We start from the raw sequence: 20572 nt of genomic DNA on the forward strand, positions 1-20572 counted from the left end.
CATTTTGTAAAGGATCAGGAATCACGCTCCTAGAGGACATCATCCAGCCCCCACGCTGTGTGTTTGTGTGCCTCGAGATACAATTAACAGTAATTTGCATAATTCAGTCCACAATCAAGTCTGAATACTGAGATCCAGCTAGAAAAAGTAGCAGCAAAGGCAACCTAGGCTAGTTTGTTAGAAAAGCAAGAGGAAGATTTCTAAAACACTTCAGTTCAAGTGGGGAATACCCGGTGACTCAGTGATAAAGAATCTGCCTGCAATGCAGGAGATGTGGGCTTGATCCCTGGGTTGGCAAGATCCCCTGGAGGAGGAAATGGCAACCCAACCCACTCCAGTATTCTTGGCCTGGGAAATCCCTCCGACAGAGGAGCCTGGTGGGCTAAGGTCCATGTGGTTGCAAAGAGTTGGACACCACTGAAGCAACTGATGACATGCATGCAAGTCCCACCAGCTATGGATATTCTGCTGCTGTTCCTTGAAAAAGAAGAATCTATATCTTCCTGACCCAGAGACAGAACGTTTCTCTTCTCCATTGTCAGGCGGATTCTTTACCACTGAGCCACATGGGAAGCCATGATAACATGTCCATTCAAGAAAAATGCCATGTTTGTTAAGTTTTTTTGGAGCAATTCCCAAGTTACTTTAAACCTTATACATTATTCAAGGACAGAGTGCATATAGGTTAGGATGTGTTCATCACTGATATATCTCCAAAGAATTTTTCATGGAGGCTACCAACTTCTGAACATCTTCTATCCTGCCACCATTATTCAGAGAAGCCATGATACCTCCCACAGAACCATGCCCTTTCAAGGAGATTATATTGAATTCAAGAGCTTTATCAAGAAATCTTTTATTCTAAAGCAGCATCTCCATTGGCATTGCCAATGCAGAGTGAAATATTCGTCTTGCTTCTATTCTGGGTTTCACTAGATATACATAGAATCCTTAAGAATTATCAATAACATGATAAATCATTTGAGATTTGATGGAACTAAGCTTCATGGCTGCTCACCACTGTTATTCGTTTTTTGGAGGGGGTGACTTCCTTGACCAGAGATCAGACCCGCACCCCTGTAGTGAAAACATGGTGTCTTAACCACTGGGTTGCCAGCAAAGTCCTTTGCCACTGTTATTCTTTTTCTTTTGCCACTGTTATTCTTGATCTACTCCAAGACCAAGCTGATGCTGTAGAAGCAAAGTAGGGAGCTGTGTTGAATAAAGTGCTGTTTCCGGTCTGCACTTTGTATTCCACAATGGAAGGGCACTCTCTGAGGGCAAACCCTAGCAGGATATCTTGTGACCCCTGTGACCCACTGTGACCCCTACAGAGCCAGCATTCTTCTGGGCACCATCAAAAATCACACCGAACTTTTAAACATCAAACTGGTTTATATGGGAAATTTGAGGACGTGTCAAAAAGCAGGCACTGCCCCCCCTTGACATCAGGAACAAAGTAAAATTCTGCTCTGGGCCTGGTCTCATTTGTGCAGTAATACATGCAGGAGGTGACCTGATTGAGGTTCCAGGGGCTTGGATTCAGTATTTTCCTGTAACTTCTAAGTTTAGAATGGATGACATTCACAGTTCCCAAACTTCAAGGCTTCTGGGGCCTTAGCTGACCAAGCTCTTGTCATCAAATGGCTGGCACACCTTCCTACTTTCCGGTCAATCAGGTTTAAGGGGACAGCATGGAACTGGCTCAACCAACCCTCCTCTTTGCACAAAAATTATTGTCTGCAATGGCTAACAATTTCTGCACAAGATTCTATATGTTATTAATAATCTTAGCTAAAGCTGATAGTCTGTAGCTCATTTCAAGAACATGAATGCCAGTTCCTTTGTGGCCTATTATTTCTATATCTCTAACAACACAGAGCTCTGTAGCTTGGTGGCCTGAGCTGAAATTGACCACCTACCTCCAGGTGTCTTCAGGTAGCAGCATGGGTGGAGTTGGCCAGAGAGGATCTATCAGTGGGCAGTGAGCATCTCTCTTCTATTTTCTTTTGGTCAGAGGTTTCCCTGCTGGGCATGTGAGAGTTGGACTGTAAAGAAAGCTGAGCGCCAAAGAATTGATGCTTTTGAACTGTGGTGTTGGAGAAGACCCTTGAGAGTCCCTTGGACTGCAAGGAGATCCAACCAGTCAATCCTAAAGGAAATCAGTCCTGAATATTCATTGGAAGGACTGATGCTGAAGCTGAAACTCCAATACTTTGACGACCTGATGGGAAGACCCGACTCATTTGAAAAGACCCTGATGCTGGGAAAGACTGAAGGCAGGAGAAGGGGACGACAGAGGATGAGATGGCTAGATGGCATCACCGACGCGATGGACGTGAGTTTGTGTAGGCTTTGGGAGTTGGTGATGGATAGGGAAGCCTGGCATGCTGCAGTTCATGGGGTTGCAGAGTCGGATATGACTGAGCGACTGAACTGAACTGAACTTCCCTGCTGGGAGTTAACTCCACTAGCATTTCAGATTGCATCATCCAGCGCTTCCGTGACTGTTAGGGAAGGCAGATCCACTGCCTGTGAGGTGTGGTATTTTATCAAAGTCTGAAAGTGAAAGAGAAAGCCAGAAACTCGGGGCACATTGCTAGTTGCTCTGTATGTTCAGTGGCAGCCTTGAGATAGGGCCCGGCACTCTCCTAGAAAATGACTGATTTATGCCCCAAGTGGCATCGCTGTGAAGGCCCAAGGGACACTGGTTGCAGCAGTGGCAGCTTCGGGGGAGCAGGAAGCTCTCACCCACACTTTGTGGCTCTCCTCCCTGAAATTAGCAATGCTGCCTGTACAAGAGAAGCCCCTTAATGCAACAACACGGATGGACCTGGACAAATAACGCTTAGTGGAATAAGCCAGACAGAGAAAGACAAATACTGTGTGATATCACTAACACATGGAATCTAAAAAATTCAACAAACTAGTGAATATAACAGAAGTAGACTCACAGAGCACAAACTAGTGGTTAGGAGTGGGAAGAGGGAAAGGGGGAGAGGAAAGACTGGGGTAGTGGATTAAGAGGTACAAACTACTATGTGTAAAATAAATAGGCTACTGGGATATATACTATACACACAGGGAATGTAGCAAATATTTTATAATAACTATAGAGTATAACTAAAAATTATAACTATGTTGTACACCTGCAACTTATGTAATATTGTACATCAACTATGTCTCAATAAAAATTAATTTAAAAGTTTTTTCATTTGATGGGCTGCATATAATAGCAAGTAATCAGCTAATTAATTTAAGGAAAATTAATTTTTTAGAAAGTCACAAATGGGACTTCCCTGGTGATCAAATGGCTAAGACTCTGCACTCCCAATGCAGGGGGCCTGGGTTCAATAACTGGTCAGGGAACTAGATTCCACAACTAAGAATTCACATGACTCAACTAAAGATCCTACGTGCAACAGCTAAGATCTGGTGCAGCCAAATAAAAATAAATATAAAAAAAAGATGAGGAAGTTGTGAAAAATCTCTTGGGATGGATGGGAAGGCTGGGGAACGTGATATGTAAACAGAAATCAGGCAGTTCTAGAATATTGAGAGCAGAAACCACCCAGGGTTCTACTGATGCTGCTGAAAAAATATGATAATTTTACCTTGTTTCCATTATTTTGTTCAAGGTACAAATCCCCAGGACAAAGTGCATTGTTGGGCAAGTCTGGGTCAAATGCCTACACTTTTGGGTGATAAGGCATCTCAAATGACCAAGATTTCTATCTCATGAAGTCTATATACAACTGGGAGAGAAAAAAATCTGAAAAGAAACCTGGGTTCTATTAGAAAAGAAAAACTGATGCTGTAATATTTATCAAAATTCACCCTTATGGCTGTTCAGCATCAAAAACAATTTTATTCCCATACATATACCTTCAAAAATACTCCTGCCTAATAGAATGCAGCTATTTCTCATTAAGTAAAAAAAAAGTTCTCCTTCTTCAGGAGATAATTCAATGTCTCATGACTTACTGCATCAAAATCTATGTCAAGGACGTCTAAGTGAAATAAATTTTTGCTCTAGCTCCAGCTCAGCTGTCTTAGATCAAGTCCCTAGAAGCAGAACCCAATCCAGGGATTCTTGCGCCAGGGATCTGCTGGGGAATTGCTCTCAGATAAAGGGAGCGAGGGCAGCCAGATAAGGCAAGGAATCAGTCAAGCCATGATGTGGTCTCAGTCTGATTCCACAGAGTTCTAAACTCCAAACTGTACAGAGATTTGGTGCCAGTTTGAAACACAGGTATGAATAAATGATCTAGATTAAAAAGGTCACATGATCTTACCAAATAAAGGCTCTAACCCAACTGGGGCCACCTCCACCTGGAACATATGTAGGTAAGGTAGTATTAGCCTGACCTCTTCTGCTTTTAAGAGATTTCTAGAGGTCCCAAATTCCATTATACCCTCTTCCTTGTAAGTTTGAATTCCCATTGACTTTACAAGAAACACATAAACTTGCCAAGTAAAAGTAGGTTGATCTCTTCCAGTTTAAAATTATCTAATTCAAGGTAGATAATTATTCAGTTCAAGGTCAGACCTTTAAGGCTGTTTTCACTAAAAGCTCTTGACCTCCACTTTTCCAAGACTTTTCGAGGTCTGACTGCAGAAGGTTTAGGTTTTCTGATAATAAAGTGAAAGGCCTTGTCAGTAAACTCTGACCTCTGAGGCGCAGTCTGTCTGGTGTCTTAATTTTGGCATCTACTCTCCCTATGGTTACCACTGACTAACCAAACCTAGTGTAACTGGTGGTCTGGTTTCTCCAGCACTCAGCTCAGTGGTTTTCCTTGACCAACTTGATCTCATTTGGCTTTCACTGGTATTGACAATCCTTTGAGATTCTGCTCTGTCTCCAACCAGTCCCTGGCTGAGCTGTCTACCACATAGCTCCCGCTATGCAGTAACTGTCCCCTTTTGTCATGGTGGCCCTATGGAAAGCCCCTTAGCACTTAACTGGTGTTCCTCTTATGCCACATAGGAAGCAAAGGGAATTCTGAGAGAACGAGAAATCTCAGGTTCTCTCTGCCAAACGTGATATGCCTTCATTCTGCTGTGCTTTACTAGTTTATGTGGTCATAGGAACACTTAGCAGGGTTCCAGATAGAAGTCAGTCTTGTTTGGCATCTTACTTAACCTATCTGAAATTTCTGCTCTCACTTGCCCTGCCCCAGGCTGAACCCTAGGGAGGTCTTGGAGGGACCTAGCTGGCACTTTCTACTCTTGTTTCTGCCAAATCTGCCTCATTACTATCAAAATCAGTTATCCTCCTTTGGTCTGAGAAGCAGGTATTCTATGCTTTCCCTCCCTACTATATATACCCTTTCTTCTTACTAGGTAAACAAGGTGGCCCTTCCTTTCCAATGAAGCCTGTCTTTAATGGTAGCAACACGTCAGGGTAAAAAGGAGCCCAGGGAATAAGATATCCAACAGGGGAAAATGGGGAATTCCCTGGCAGCCCAGTGGTTAGGACTCTGAGCTTCCAGTGCTTAAGGGTGCAGGTTTAGTCCCTTGTCAGGAAACTAAGAGCCCGCCTGAGTGCCTAGGGGAAAAAAGGCGGGGCGGGGCGGGGGGGGGGGGGGGGGGGGGGGGGGGGGAAACGTTTAAGGTTTTGAAAAGCGTGGTTTTGGTGACTAAACCTTTATTCCTAATTACAGGTTCTTGGGTTATAGGCTTGAGTTTGGGGGAGCAGGGACAAATAGCGGGGAGATACATATAGAGAGGGAGGTTAGGAAATTCTTACTGGTCCTAGACAAAGTGAGGTGAACAGAAAGGTTTGAGGTCACAGGGTAGCTAGTGTATCATTTTACCCCATGCTAGTGCTAGTGCATGTTGCTCAGTTAGCAAACAGGGAAGCCCAGTCCCACAAAATGTTTGCATTTTACATTTTCCAATGTCTACTTGCACATTCAACCACCTTGATTCAGATTAGCTTCCCATTCTAAATACAGACAAACATATACACGTCTGGGCTTTACTTTTCCAGGTATCCATTTCTCCCAAGTCAAATGACTGAAGTACTGAGGTCTGGCTTGGGTAAATGTTAATCTGTGTATACATGCCCCATTTCTTAAATATAAGAGGATCAGAGGGCATACAGCACACTGTAATTTTCCTCATTTGATGTTTTAAGCAGCATGCTTGTTAATGTACATACATTCATGTGCATGAATGGATGTTGGTTTCTGCTTCTTAAACACATACAGTACTATGAAGCTTCTAGCTCCATTATGTTTACTTTTTACATTTATGTTGTAATTATTGGTCTCTCCAAGTGTCTTCGCTAACAACCACTGCCTCTTCAGGAGCTACAATGTACACCTCAGGAATTAAATATTTGATAAATTAGTAAGATACAGAAACTTATGGTTCACTTGAGGAACTTGTTATGCAGATTCCTGGCACCTCTCTATAGAACAGGTGGTTCAGTAGAGCTCTAGTGTGACCCAAAAATTTTCTTATTTAACAAGTACTGTTGATTTTGATGGTGGCCCTAGAACAGTTTGAGAAACATTGCAATATTGCTTCCTGAGTTCAGTGCCTCCGTAACAAATTAGGCTGGGACTTTCTTGGCAGTCCAGTGGTTAACAACACTCTGGGCTTCCACTGCCGGGGACGCTGAGTTCAGATCCCTTATTGGGAACTATGATCCTGCCTAGAGCGTGGCACAGCCATAAAAAGAAAAAAAAAGTGGGGGTAAGTTTCACTTCAAATTTGCCAACAATGGGCAAACTTTAATAATTTAAGGCTACTTCAATTTACACTCAACCCATCAAGACCGAATCTTTTATGTGGAACAGTAATCCCCTTCAGAGTACCAACAATGTAAGGTGTTTTACATTTTTTTTTTCAATTATTTTTATTAGTTGGAGGCTAATTACTTCGCAACATTGCAGTGTTTTACATTTTAAGACAATCATTGATAGGGTTAAGAGAAAAACTGTTGATTTTCCTAAGATTCTGTGTATTCCAGTGGTTAGACTTAAGAGTAACTGCTGGTTCATTCAACAAAACTTAAAGTACTGTGCATAGACTCATTATGCAAACTATTAACATTTGAATAGCAGGTAAAATTTTTAAATTCCTTCTCACTCCTGAAAATACCTTTGTGCAATCTGGTTTACAACATTGTTGTTGGCATATTGATAATTTACAAAGTTAAGCTAAAACCACTTTTGAAAACTATTTAAGTTTTAAAAGTTCAATGCATCAGCTTATACAACTGGTTTACTGTTCCATTTTATTCAGTGCCTCTTTCAAGCTTGAAAATTTTCTCAAACTGCCAGCGTTCAAACAGTTTGAACGGTTAAGAATGGAAATGACAATTCAACCTATTTTTTAGTAGGTTGTGTTCAAAGTCTTGACTTTTCCTCAAAGGCAAAAATAGGAACACTTTCACCGGTCTATTTACATAATTAATTTCCGAATGACGTGAAAACTCTGAAAGCCTGTATTCTCTCCAGGGATACTTTTTCCAATAGGAATTACAATTTGACTAAAGTATCATTACTGATAATTTTTCTCCAAAGGGCTCATTTCAACATGAATAGGTTACACTAACCCTCAGCAATCCAAGCTTGAAAGTGAGAAGTCGCTCAGCAGTGTCCTTTGCACGTGACTCTTTGCAACCCCAAGGACTGTAGCCTACCAAGCTTCTCCATCCATGGGATTTTCCAGGCAAGAGTACTGGAGTGGGTTGCCATTTCCTTCTCCAGGGGAATCTTTCCCACCCAGGGATTGAACCCAGGTCTCCCTCATTGTAGGCGGACGGTTTTACCATCTGAGCTACCAGGGAACTCAAGCTTACTCATGCTTAAAATACAGAAGCGGAAAGCTAACCAACATCCAGGTGGCAATTCAGACTAATCTCATCTTTGAGGAGACCTTGTCACAGGCAGCATTAAGTAATGTTGTGATACCCCTGTCACTTACCAAAACACTCATTCCCCCTCCTTGAACTAAGAGGGCGATCACTAAAATATTAAACACCTTCGCGTGTACTACTCACACGTATTTCAGAAAATTCAGCTCACTTCAGCCTATCATATACATTTTTTCTAAACTTAGAATTGCATCCATGAATTCTTTCCCACATAATTGCTGCATTGTTCTCAGGCTTTCTAGACAAGTTGGAGGTTAACCAGTAGCACTTTTAAAGATTTATGAGCCAAGAACCAGGGGGAAAAAATTCTCCCAACAAACCAGAGCTATTTTAAAGATAGAAACCTAAGAATCTGCAAACATATCACAATATGAAAACAGGAAGACTTGTAAAATTGGTATGACTCAGCTCTATGCTCAACTCTTTAAAATTAAGAACCCATCTACTGAAGTTTTCAATTTACCACCCCCATGAAATCTGATTTATAAGTGCTAGAAAAACACTTCACACAAAAAATACATAATTTAAGATTATTGTATTTCCTTACAAGAGGAACGTTTTAACAAATTTTACAGGTGTCAATCAACCCTTGTTCAAAATTGGGCACACATCAAATCTAGCATTACGGGAGTTTTATTTGGAAGTGAACTTTTTAAACTATTAATACAAATGCCAAGAGATACTACACAAAACATCCACAGGAATTTTTTTCATCTTTTTTCTTTGTTCACAAACATTTCCTACATAATCCAACATACAACAGAGAAATGGTACATCTTTTTCTTTCAATTTGCATACAATGGAAAAACAAGAATATATATATATTTTACAAAGTTTAACTAATAGACACTACCAAGCTGACAGTTTAAGTCTATATGTGAGAAATTATCTAATAAAAAATAATCAGAATTTATTTAGCATCAGTCACTTCCATAGCCAAGTATTATTCTGATTAATAAAACTTGTCATTAACCTTCTGGTATAAACTTATACCACTATTCCATCAGTTGTGTTGCTCCCCACCTCAGTTCTTCAGAATTACGAACAGAAAATCGTTGCAAAGTAGGGGCAAGCATTTGCAAAAACAAACAAAAATCCCCAGCTTATTATAAGCATGAATGTGTGGTGGAATTTCCTCCCAAGCAATGAACTTCAAATCATTAAGAATCACCAGAACTGAGTATTGTCAAGATATTTTGCCTAAGTCCAAGAAGAGATGCCATTTATATCCAACAGAGGACTGAAAATTAAACTTAGTGTTCCGTTTGGGGGTAGGTTGGAGGGAATTCAGCCATTTGAAAAATGACCATCTTAAAAAAAATGACCACCAAAAATAGGTTCACTAAATTTATTTTAAAAATCATAAAACGTTTCTTACAAAAGAGCATTACAATCTGCACACTGCTCTGAATAGATGCCAGGGACATATGGACTACTGTTACTTTTCCTCCCTGTCCCACCACCCCAAATGTTACAGTGACCACAAAGCAAAGTGTTCACAATAATTACATGGGGGGACTTCTTTAAACCACCAACAATGAACAAAAATTAAAATTCACTCACTCTGCTGCTGTTTCAAAATTTCAATGTTAGTTTTTGCACACCCTCCCCCTCCCCCCACCCTGTTTGTAAGGAACTAAAACATTACATCTGGTGAACAGCAAAGATTTCACTACACCTCAAATGCAGAACACCTATGAAGCAGAGGAATGTTGGCTTTTTAAACAGAAGCAGATAAAAAAAAAAAGATGCAGGACTCCTTCAGTTCTTCACTAGTCTTAGAAAAACTTTCCAGAATACTGCTTCACACTATAAAAAAGAAAAAATATCTTGCATTAGAATCCTTCAACATCTGCATACTGCTTCACACTATAAAAGAAAAGAAAAAAAAGTACGAATTAGAATTTTTGTTCGTAACATCTGAATCAATCTTAATCAACATTAAGACAATTTCAATGCTAAATTAAAATGATCAACATGTCCATTACACAATTAGAGGTAAGAACTAAAACATTAGTAATTACAAATTAGAGCAACGTAAAATCCAAGAAAAAAGATTAATAGCAAATCAGACATTAGTGGAGCAGAACTGTTAATATATGGTAGAAAAGACAAAGAAATGCCAGTTAAAGTGTGAAATGCTGCATTTTACAGCACCAATCATTTGTCCTGTAGAGGCATGGCCTGTGCCATATGGCAGACTGTGATTTGTTGTCGATTCAGTTATCTAAAAACAACAAAATCACTAGTCTTCCACACAGAACTAGACCAACATCCACTGAATCTTCTACATTTTCTACAGGCTCTGTATAATTTGTAACAAGTGGTTTTGGCAGCAGTTTTCACCAGAAAAATGAGAAGTTTGCTTGGTTAAGGCTTCTTCCAGTAAGATTAGTACCGAATGTCTTCATGTTTTAGCAAGAAGGCAGAAGAAAATTAAAGCAAAGCTATTAGAATATTTAGAAGTTAGGTCCCCAAAAGGTTGAGACACCATGGCTTCTAAAAGAAAAATCAGCTGAGAAAGAGAAGCTTTTTAAGGTTTTAGGTATGTGTAGGCTAGTAACATAAAGCTAAACAAACTGACCTGTTCTGCAGCAAATACTGTGCATTCTGTATCTGGTCCTGTGTTCCTGTAATGGTAATGATCCGATCTTCGGATCCTTCTAAAGGCTCATCAATTTTGATCGAAGCTCCCGACTCATGACGGATTTGTTTAATCCGCTGACCACCTTTGCCAATAATAGATCCAGCCAACTGCAAAAATTTTTAAAAGCAAGTGTTTATGATATACTTAAAAAAAATTATCCTGTATGTTCAGTGACCATCAAGAGCATTCTTGTACAACTTGTTGACTACACTGTGTTAATTTAGTGCCCTCCAACCAGTCAGAGTTTGAATTACAATCTATTTACACCACCCACTGACATTTCCTTTAATAAATGAACCAGGGGCTCAAACCCCTGATAATTGCTTCTAATAGTACTGAACACTTTTTGACAAGGCTTAAAGTGGAGAACACTTCACTGAAGTCCTTGAAACACAATTTTAATCCTAAAAGGGAATACTTCTGTTAAAACCTTCGTTAAGTCAGAAAACTCATAAAAATAACTCAGTAAATGTCTTTTATAATACTAAAAATACTTACATCTTTGGGAATAGTTACTTGTGTAGTAATAATAGGTCCACCAAGATCACCATATGAGCCACGACCCCCTGCATAGGAATAATCTGATTTAAATAATGAGTATTAAGTTCACATACAAAGCATGAAATAATGTTTGATTTCAGAAAGAAGAAAACTTACCATATCCAGAGCCACCCTACAAACAGAACAGACAAGAAGAGAAAGTTACTCTGCCTTCCAAACTTCAGGTAATTAAACACATTCCTAAAAACCCCCCAATTATTATTAGTAACCAAAGCCCTCCCGTATCTTCCCTAGTAAGCCAGTTTCAGAAAACAATCTTCAGGGGAAGAAACCATTCAGGCACACAGCGTTCCAAGAAACAAAAATGTTATATAGGGGGAGATAAAATACTTAATTGGTGAGTAAACAAGCGTTTTAAAATCATTACTAGATAAACACCCATGATACTCAACCTGTGGTTCATAAGCCATCTGCCACTCTGATGGGCTCCATGTATCTATTGCAGAGTCCCAGGTTTCATCAGCACTGAAACCAACCTGTGTTAAGAGAGAAAACTATTAACATGAACCTGCATGGTATTTGTCAAGAGCCACCATTTTTATACAATCAATTTCTATTTCATGTCTCTCTGTAAGTTTTCAGTAATCATGTATTTCGGGGGCAAACAAATATGGAACAAATCCTAATATCCCAGCACAAGAAACAGAAACAGATTTAAGTCACTGACATAGTCTAAGACAAGTTCTTCAGTTAACATGTTCAATAAAATGTTAGCAATCTGATTTTTAAACCCTTTGGCTCACATAAACACATTAATGAAGTTATCAAAGTTCTTACCATGCCATCATAACGGTCTCCAGGTCTTCCTCTTCTGTCATAGGCCATTAGATCTCTGCAAGCATAGTAATTGTTGTAATCTCAGCTGGTCACGTATTTGAAATGAAAACCTACCCCCTTCTATCTGTGAAGTGCTGCTTCTTGTATGTCAATGTGTGGATGAAAGAAACTTACCCTCCTCTAGGTGGTGGTGGTGGTGGAAGAGGAAGATTCCGAGCTCTACTACCACCCCGGCCACCTCGCCCGGGAGGGGGTGGAGGAGGTCCTCGACGAGGGCTCATGTCATCATAATCTCTTCTGGAGGGAGGCATGGGACGCCCACCCCGACCAGGTGGCATTCTGTCAAAACCACCTCTTCCCCTCATTGGAAATCCAACAGGACGTCCACGGCGGTCATCAAACATCATTGTAAAACCACCATAGTCATAGGTCTCATCATAAAAATTGGGATCGTAAGGCTGAGCGCGTCCTTTGATGGGAGACTGAAACAAAAACACAGCAACTTTATAGACTGAGGGGAAAAAACCTTAGTTCACACTAATAATTCTCTTAACAGAAAACTTCCAAGTACTTTGTATTTCTCTTGGGAGGTACTGTGGTAAGGATAGGGACAGGAATATATCCAAACATAATAAATAGAAAGGATTTTTAAAAATTCATTTCTGTTGAGTTTGAAATAAAAAAAATTGGGAGTTTTACTGCTCGTGAGGCAGCAGTTTAATTTTACCCTTAAGAGCTAAGATAAAAGACCACAAATTCCTTTCAATTTCACAATGGGGATTATGAAGAAATTACTATCCAGAGGAGATCACTATCTAGGGTGTGCAATGTAGTACTACAGAAGAACCATAAAAACTTCATTTGAATGATCAAAAGTTATTTAAAAACCTCACCAACAATCAAAAGACAACCGTACAGATTCTCCCAAAGTATTTCTAAATTAAATTGATGGGAAAACAGGGTGATAGAAAATTGTTAGGAAAAAGTAATTTGTCTTTGGCTTCTGAAATTACTTTTGAATAAGACATCTGTTTTGTGAAATTAAATGTAAATAAAAGTGTTTTGAAGGTACCTCTGATATAAGATCAAGGATGATCTTTATGCACTCTACAACCCTATCAGGTTTTCCTCCGATAAGAACGACTCTGTCAGTAGATTGAGGACAACATTCCTGGAAAAGCTTGATTGTTGTCTGAGTGTTCTGCAATAGGTTTACAAAATAAGCAGCATTAATTAATCAGAAAAAAAAGAAAATGCACTAAAGAAAAAAAAGTTCCAGGTTTAGACAGACTTAATTTATATTTTAGTAAAATTTCCCCCCAATGTAAAAACCTTGTTAGTAAGGGTTAGGCTTTGCAATACACTTTTGGCAAGTAACTTGTCTAGTATGGCCAAACCATTTTGCTATATTTTAATTAGCAAACTACGTAATCTTAGGGGGAGGAAACTCAAGAGAGGGAATGAGAAAAGTCTACCAAATCCTTATAAACTCTTTTCCAGTAATACAGCAGGAAAAAACAAAACACTGGCTTTACCTCTCGAAGTTCTTTGATTTTAGCACCTTTGACTCCAATAATTCCTCCTGCCAGACTCTGATGAATCAACAGTCTCAACTCGCAGTCAAAGTCACTTCCTTTATAGTGTTGGTACTGTGGAGGGAGTTACAGAATTTCAGTTCCAAATCAAAGATTCCCCAGTACACACTTATCTGCTATAAGCATACCAATATACTGTTGCAGTGAGCAACCTGAATTTATATTTCAATAACTTTACCAGTTATGTGCTATTATCCTCAATAGCCAGGCCCAAAAAGGACATTCTGCACCACCTTAAAAAACTATTTTATTTTCAGGTCCTGCAACACCATACCCACACTGCAGCCATTTAGCATGTCGCTGTTACCACAAAATTATTATTAACATTCAAATAACACCATAATAAAAATGACTGCAAAGCACTTTGCAAATGTAGTTAATTCCCACTGCAGCATGGAGCAGGGTCAACAGTGAGTTGTAAGACCATTCATTTATCATCTTTTTAAGCCTTTTTCTATAGAGACGGGAAAAGTACACTATGTTGAAAATAAAATCGATCCTATGGGCCAGGCTCCATACTTCAGTGGGGTTCAATGGCACTATGACATACATTTAAGCATTCCACAGCATCAGATTCGAGCGGGAGCTGGCTGGTTGCAGTGGGTGATGGCAACTGCAGGCCCTGAAAGTAGAAAAATAAGAGTAATAGGTTAAATGTCTAGTGTGATCAGGCTATTGTCGCATATATTGGTAAAGCTACTACAACATATTTCAAGACTATCATTAAATAACAAGAAATTACTTATCTACACTAACAGTCAACATACAATGCTTTTATCTGTACACCTAGCAAACAAGATTACAAAGAATTTAAAAATACTCAAACTAGATCAAACATAGTCCTTTCGAACATAGTCTCAGTCAGTAGTCTAACTCAAAACCTCTTCTAAAAATAAAGCCCATAATATACATGCTAAACTCCATGAACGTGCACAACCACATGCACTCCCTTCCTATCTACTTCAGAATGGCTAGACTACCATTTTTAAACAAGTAACGTGGGATGTAAAAGAACCCTGCACTTTAAGCAGCAGAGTGTAACACATTGCTGCTAAAGAACTATTACATCCAGTGTCTTTCCGCCTCCCCCATTTTGCCCCATTAAATATTAAGCACCCCCCATTGTGAAATACATTAAAAAAAATGAGCCTACCTCTTCCAAGGTAGGGATGATTTTCTTCAGAATTTCTCCAATCGTTTCAATATCAGCACTGATACTCAATATGCTGTCAAACACCACAAATACCAGATAGTACAAAAAAAGGTGGAAAAGAAAAATGAGTTTTGTGGTCATCACCAGTAGTCATACAAACTTTTACAGAGATGAACATACAATTATTTAATAGTCCCCATTTAAAGTAGCCTATTTATACATTTTTCACATGCATTTTGTTTTATGCCCAATACAAACATGGTAACAATATTAGGAGACTTGCAGAGAGACAGAGAGAATGGGCTCTTGGAAGGGCTCAGATTAAGTGGGCAATAAATTGACCAGAACTGAAGCAGAGTTGAATATTTATGTTCCCCGCCACCACTAAGTTAATTAAGGATACCCTCGCTGTTACATTGGAAAAACTGGCACACCTTCTCTCAGGCAAAGTAGGGGAATATGCAAGTGGTAAACATTGTATTTGGAGTAAGGTTATGGATACCAGTTAGAAATTAGATCACTAATGGGCTCTGCAAGAAAACAAATACAAATGCAAGACAAAAACAAAGACAACACAAATGAGAAGTGAAGGAAAGTGAACCAGAGTTAGCATTTCATCAGAAAAAATTATGAACAGGCAATGTTGGGAAGCAAGGTGGGCCACAAAGACAGAGCGAGAGACTGTTTCGGTAACAATTTGATTTACAATGCAGCAAATATGCAACACTTGAAGCTGTGCTCCTTCCATTGAAATAAAATTAGTGGATCGTTTGGGTGGGCAACTCACGGTAAAAGTTCAGTGACAAAAAGACTTAATGGGGAAAATAAGACAGAAACTTGAAAAACAATACACCGTCTAAAGGGGATACTATTTAATTATATAAAAGGCAGGTAATAAAATACATTTCTCTCTTTCTAATCAGGCAGTGAGGCATAAACTGTTGGGACATACCGCTCGGGGCCACTGCTGTCTGGGACTGAAACACTGGCATTGTACTGCATTGGTCATTGGCGTTCGTGGATGTTGGCATTGGGCATGGGCATTCAATCAGAAGTTGTCAAGTATGGTACCCGTTTGGCAACGAGCACATTTTTGGGCATAGCCAACCAGGGTTTTCACATGGGCGTTCAGGGGCGGATGGGCCAACGTCATGGTGGGCAACGCAGGGGTAAGTCGATCCAGTACATGGGCAACGGAGATATATGGCCAAAAAAACAAGGAGAGGGAAAAGGGGGAAAAGCAATAAATTTTAATTTAATACAAACTATACTCATACTCTCAATTAATGAAACAAGCTTAAGTTGTTCTGAAGACTAACACAATAATGGACTTCTCTATATCTGACTGTGGCTTAACATTTAAGGACCTTTAATGATGGTACTTTTAAAAAACAAACGATGTTTCAGTAGCAGGCTGGCTCATGAGGGTAGACACAAAACCTGTCATGACTTGAATTCTTGAGGAAATGGGGAAATTATTAACCCAGATAATTATATAGAACATCTGGATTAAGAGGAAAGAGGTTTGTAAAAGACAAAAATTCCCACACCACCAAAAATCCTACTTAAAGACTAATTTGGTTTCCTGGAGGTTTAAAATGCATTCCTAGATCCTAACAGGCAAGTTTGTAAAATTTCAATTTTTAAGTTCAGTTTACAGTAATCAAGAGGAACATACAAAGATCTGCGACCGAGAGAGAAATGAAATACTATCAAATAAGTTTTCAACACAAAGTTCTTATTTGCCTCAACTTCAGCAAGGAAACATCAAGAGTGTGTAACATGAGAAAAAAAATTAAGAAATTTGGTGTAGCCAAGTCCTATAAATATGCTCACTTCTGGTGATACCAACATTTAATGTGTCTAATCACAAGAGTCAACCCACTATAAAATATGAAGACACAAATTATCAGCATTGACAGACGGTCTCCCAGTTATAAAATTATTAAGTGCCTACTCTATTCTTTACCCATACCTAAATCATGCAACCTCAATTTCTTTGTGCTCCATGTGCAAGCTGTTCAAGAACAGATGGGCAAATTGGCGGGGAAAAAAGGGAATAAAAATTTGGAGTTTAATCAGCCACCTGCAATGGTTTTCAGTACTACTGTACTTGGTTCACACATGGGAAATGGTGCAATTAAGGGGTTTTATACTGTAATTTCTAATTAAGATGTTATCTTCCTTGAAGTGAATAATCTGGTGTAAAGTTATTAGAAAGTGAGGAGGTTTAATATGGACCCCCCAACTCAATCTGGGCTTTGTTAGGAATGGCAAATCTTTAGAATTATCTATGTATTCAATTATTATAAAAGGCTTGTATCTAGGCTATTAAATGATTTCTATGATGCAAATCTTTAAATTTCTAAAAACACATAAACTGAAGCTGCCTGTGTAGTAGTTTAAACTCTTTAATACTTACGTCTGTACGGAGAGCCTTAATATTCTTGCCTCCTTTCCCAATCACTGCTCCAGCATTCTAGAGAAAATAAAAAGAAACATAGTGTGTCTTCTTAAACTTTCAGTCAAAAACAAACACGACACAAGTTTAGCCTATCTAACCTCTTGTTTGGTTATAGCAATGGAAATCTATTTGGGGATATTAAAACCACCAGGTTTAAACAAAAAGTAAGAGTCTATGTTACATGCTCTGGGGACTAAATACCTAGACAGAGCTTTCAAATATTCAGAATGCCAGAAATATACTGAGTATAAATCTTAAGCACTAGCACCAATTTTACAATACCCTTCTGCAAATCAATTAACTTAAATTCTAGCAGATACTTTCACATTTTTAGCTATATTATCAGTCAGGTAAGCTGCCAATCAGGATGTTATCTCATGAACCCATCATGTAATAAAAAAATAGCATCTTTAACGCATTAATGCTATAAGGACCATTCACACCCATCTCCTAATTAGGCTTGTACTAGTTCACTATGTTAAGAGTTTTCATTTTAATCATTAGCAAAATAACGGCCATTGGCCTAAAAAGTCTGTTTAGAAAGAGCCACACAAATATTTTACATTCTGCAGCCTTCTGAAGGTGTCCCAGAAGGCTCAATCAAACGTTTTCTTAATTTCTACTTTGAGTAAGAACCAGTTTCAAAAATAAAATCTATACCTTGCTCTGAAGCAGAATACGTAATTCAACCATCTCATCAGTGTTTCTAGATCTTTTAAAAGCTTGTTCCTCTTCCATATCTTCAGCAGGGCGTTTACCTAAAAAATTAAGAGTTTAGATTTCAGAGAGCACCAGCATCTTCAAGAAAGGGTACCTTTAACTACATTTTAGTTTTAACCTACAGATTAACATTTAATTCCATTCCCTTTGAAGGGATTAGTTGTTAAAGCTTGTTAAAAAAAAAGGGGGGGGGCACTCAATCTTCACCTTTTAAATCAAAATACACTCCCTTAATTTTCCAAACACGAGATATATTGTGACAGCACATCAAAGAAATTTCTAAATCCAAGAAAAAAACTTAAGTTTTGTCTTTACTGGCTTTCATCTTTTAATCGGTTTCCTCACCTACGCAAATCAGTTACTTCTACTTCAAAAAAGTTCACTAACAAGGATCTCAGGGAAAGTAGTGATGAAATTAACAAAACAAAAAGAAATTGTTAAAATGTTTTCTCACCAAATTCGCCATTGGTTTCGGTGTTGGGAAAGGTTTCCTCTGGCTGTTCAGTTTCCATTTTCTTGTATTCAAGGGACACACCAATCTGTTAAAAAATAAAGAGGCTAGTACACATGGTTTCTTGGAAAGTAGGCTGTGCAGCGTGCTAAATATTAAAGACAAGGGAAAGAAATGACTATTTCCAGAACGTACCAGTTATTAAATATATCCTTCCAGGGCAGAACTGAAGCGTTCTGGGCGGGACCAACTGACACCCTAGTGCTGTAGTAGCCTACGAAAACCAACACAAATCAGTTTTGCTTTTTTGGTTATTACCGAATACTAACGACTACAGATTTGAACACGACAAAAGAGCCATTCCTAAAACGTGTTTTAGGATCTTAAATTTCCAAAGGACCGCCCTAAAACACAATCCAAAAGACCTATCTGATTTTTCTGTAAAAGCAAAAACACCGTAATTTTTAATCCTTGGATCAAGTTCCACCACAACAATGTTTTATATAAATACATAGAAACCAGACGCATAAGGCATTGAAGCCCCCGAGTCTCGAGTCATGTTCCCGAAAAAAATTATTTTTACATTTGGATTCTAAACTTCTGGGTTTCCTTCCATCGGTGACTTGAAAAGTCTACTTGAAATGTAAAAGCAAATTCAAGTCATACCCAACCGTCAGGTCAATCTACTGGAGCGATAAACAGGCAAACCTGAAACAGGAGTACACCCAAACTGCCTGTACTACTCGACTAACAGAACCCTTGAACACCAATAACATCAGTAGCGGGATATTTCAAATTACGTTAAAAGCGGTATAACCTGACAATTTCTTTCAGCACCACCAAACTGGCGATAGGACTGTTAACAGTCTTTTTAGCTCCCCTCTCCTGACTGGCAGGAGGCGACACGCGGCTCCCGTTATAAAAGAAATAGCTAAACAGCTCACAGTCATGGCAGTATTTACGCCTTCAACTCTTCCCAGTAACCGAAACGCCAACCTGGCCCAACACTCAAATACTGAGGTGCTACGCAAGATTTAGATAAAGGGGTCTGACGACAAGCAGCAGGCTGTTTATAAGGAAAAACCCAATATCCTTCAAGTGCTTTAGTCACCAGACCCCAAAAATCGCTGAGTATATGCGCTACCAGCCAAGGGCAAACATGCCCTCCTCCCCTCAACGCCCGAAACCGGGATCGGCAACCGCCAAGCAACAGGAGTCGCGAAAGCTCCCGAGGCGAGAGCACCAGCGCCGCACCTCTCCTCAGCCCGATCCGACAGGAAATGGCGGCCCGCGTAATGGCGACTACGTGCTACTAGGCGGAGCCGAGCGCGGACCCCCTCCCCCACCCACCACGCGGTCCCGAGACCTCGTCCCCCGCACCCTCCCCCCACCGCGGGAGACAAAGCAACGAAGGCAGCCCCGACCCTTCCAGCTCGCCCGTTCCAGACCCAGGCCCGGAGCGCCCAAGTGCGGCGGGCCCCACACAAAGAGAGCGGCGGCGTTCTCTACCGTCCTCCGGCTCCCTCTCCTTTCCACACAAGGCCTAGTTCCCAACACAACAAAACTCATCCCACCGGCATAAGCCTCGCGACTCTCCGAAGCCTCTAGTACCACAACGCGGACTGCATATATACGCTCAGGGAAATGGCGGAGGTGGGGGGAGGGGAAACCCGGCAACGCTCCCTCCCAGAACCCGCCAACCACCACCAAGCCCGCAAACGCCTTCCCTCAAGTGGAGAAAGTACTCTCCGGCCCTCACCCCCACGCGCCGTTTGCCCAGCCCCATTCCTCACCCGGCAAGGGTACCGTCCCTATGCCGCCGCGCCTCCTCAGCCGGTCACAGCTAGACAGAGAACAAGCGTAGGCCCCCACTGCCCACCCCCGCCTCCACGCACTCCCTTACCCCGCCGCCGGGCCCGATTGGCTGCACTGGCTACAGCGGTGGCGCGAGAGCGAAGCGATTGGCCCAAGGCCGCGTCAATCAAGGCGCCGGAGGAGGCGACAACCCCGCCCCCCGCCGGCGCCTCCCTTCAGGCTGTAAGGCCGCTAAGGGCCTGAGAAAAATCAGACTTCGAAAAAGTCAACGCAGCCTTTAGGGAGGCCAAACCCCTGCCCGAACCCGCAATGCCCAAGCCCCAGTAACTCTAATTACCTATAGGCCGCAAATAAGCGGGAAGTAGGCAAGACGTCGAGGTCGGTGCAGCAGAGAAACAGAGGATAATGGCGTCTGCAGTGCTTTCGCCTGAAGCGCCCTCCTCCTTTCTCGTTCGCGCACTCACTGGCTAGGGGGAGGGGGGAGCCTCTCGCGAGAACTAA

General features: G+C 40.5%; 1 protein-coding gene and 1 pseudogene across 7 annotated transcripts; both read right to left on the reverse strand.

Moving 5' to 3' along the window:
- Positions 1 to 420: 420 nt before the first annotated feature.
- LOC122431631 lies at positions 421 to 7950 on the reverse strand (annotated as a pseudogene).
- Positions 7951 to 8406: 456 nt separating this feature from the next.
- HNRNPK (heterogeneous nuclear ribonucleoprotein K) lies at positions 8407 to 20561 on the reverse strand. 7 transcript variants are annotated; one of them, XM_043453135.1, is made up of 17 exons: positions 20409 to 20558; positions 18452 to 18530; positions 18260 to 18344; positions 17746 to 17843; positions 17044 to 17100; positions 15574 to 15617; positions 14622 to 14694; positions 14019 to 14090; positions 13409 to 13522; positions 12946 to 13074; positions 12048 to 12355; positions 11874 to 11928; positions 11489 to 11572; positions 11193 to 11208; positions 11034 to 11116; positions 10473 to 10642; positions 8407 to 9697 (listed from the first exon to the last, which is right to left on the reverse strand). In XM_043453135.1, the coding sequence occupies exons 3-17, from the start codon at positions 18315 to 18317 to the stop codon at positions 9667 to 9669; spliced, it is 1392 nt and encodes a 463-aa protein (XP_043309070.1). In that variant the 5' UTR covers positions 18318 to 18344; positions 18452 to 18530; positions 20409 to 20558; the 3' UTR covers positions 8407 to 9666. The 7 variants fall into 7 exon arrangements, with proteins under 7 accessions (XP_043309070.1, XP_043309066.1, XP_043309067.1 ...); XM_043453131.1 differs by having other exon boundaries at positions 8407 to 9757; XM_043453132.1 differs by lacking the exon at positions 20409 to 20558 and adding an exon at positions 20050 to 20149 and having other exon boundaries at positions 8407 to 9757.
- Between the last annotated feature and the right edge of the window lie 11 nt (positions 20562 to 20572).

This window comes from Cervus canadensis, chromosome 30 (genome assembly GCF_019320065.1).
Source record: "Cervus canadensis isolate Bull #8, Minnesota chromosome 30, ASM1932006v1, whole genome shotgun sequence".
Taxonomy (NCBI): domain Eukaryota; kingdom Metazoa; phylum Chordata; class Mammalia; order Artiodactyla; family Cervidae; genus Cervus; species Cervus canadensis.

Coding starts and splice junctions, on each gene's coding strand:
- HNRNPK (XM_043453133.1), bottom strand. CDS start 18,317: ATGGAAACTGAACAGCCAGAGGAAACCTTTCCCAACACCGAAACCAAT. Junction 14,091..14,621: donor TCATCCCTACCTTGGAAGAG/GTAGGCTCATTT, acceptor TTCTACTTTCAG/GGCCTGCAGTTGCCATCACC. Junction 9,758..10,472: donor CAGTATTTGCTGCAGAACAG/GTCAGTTTGTTT, acceptor TTTCTTTTATAG/TGTGAAGCAGTATGCAGATG.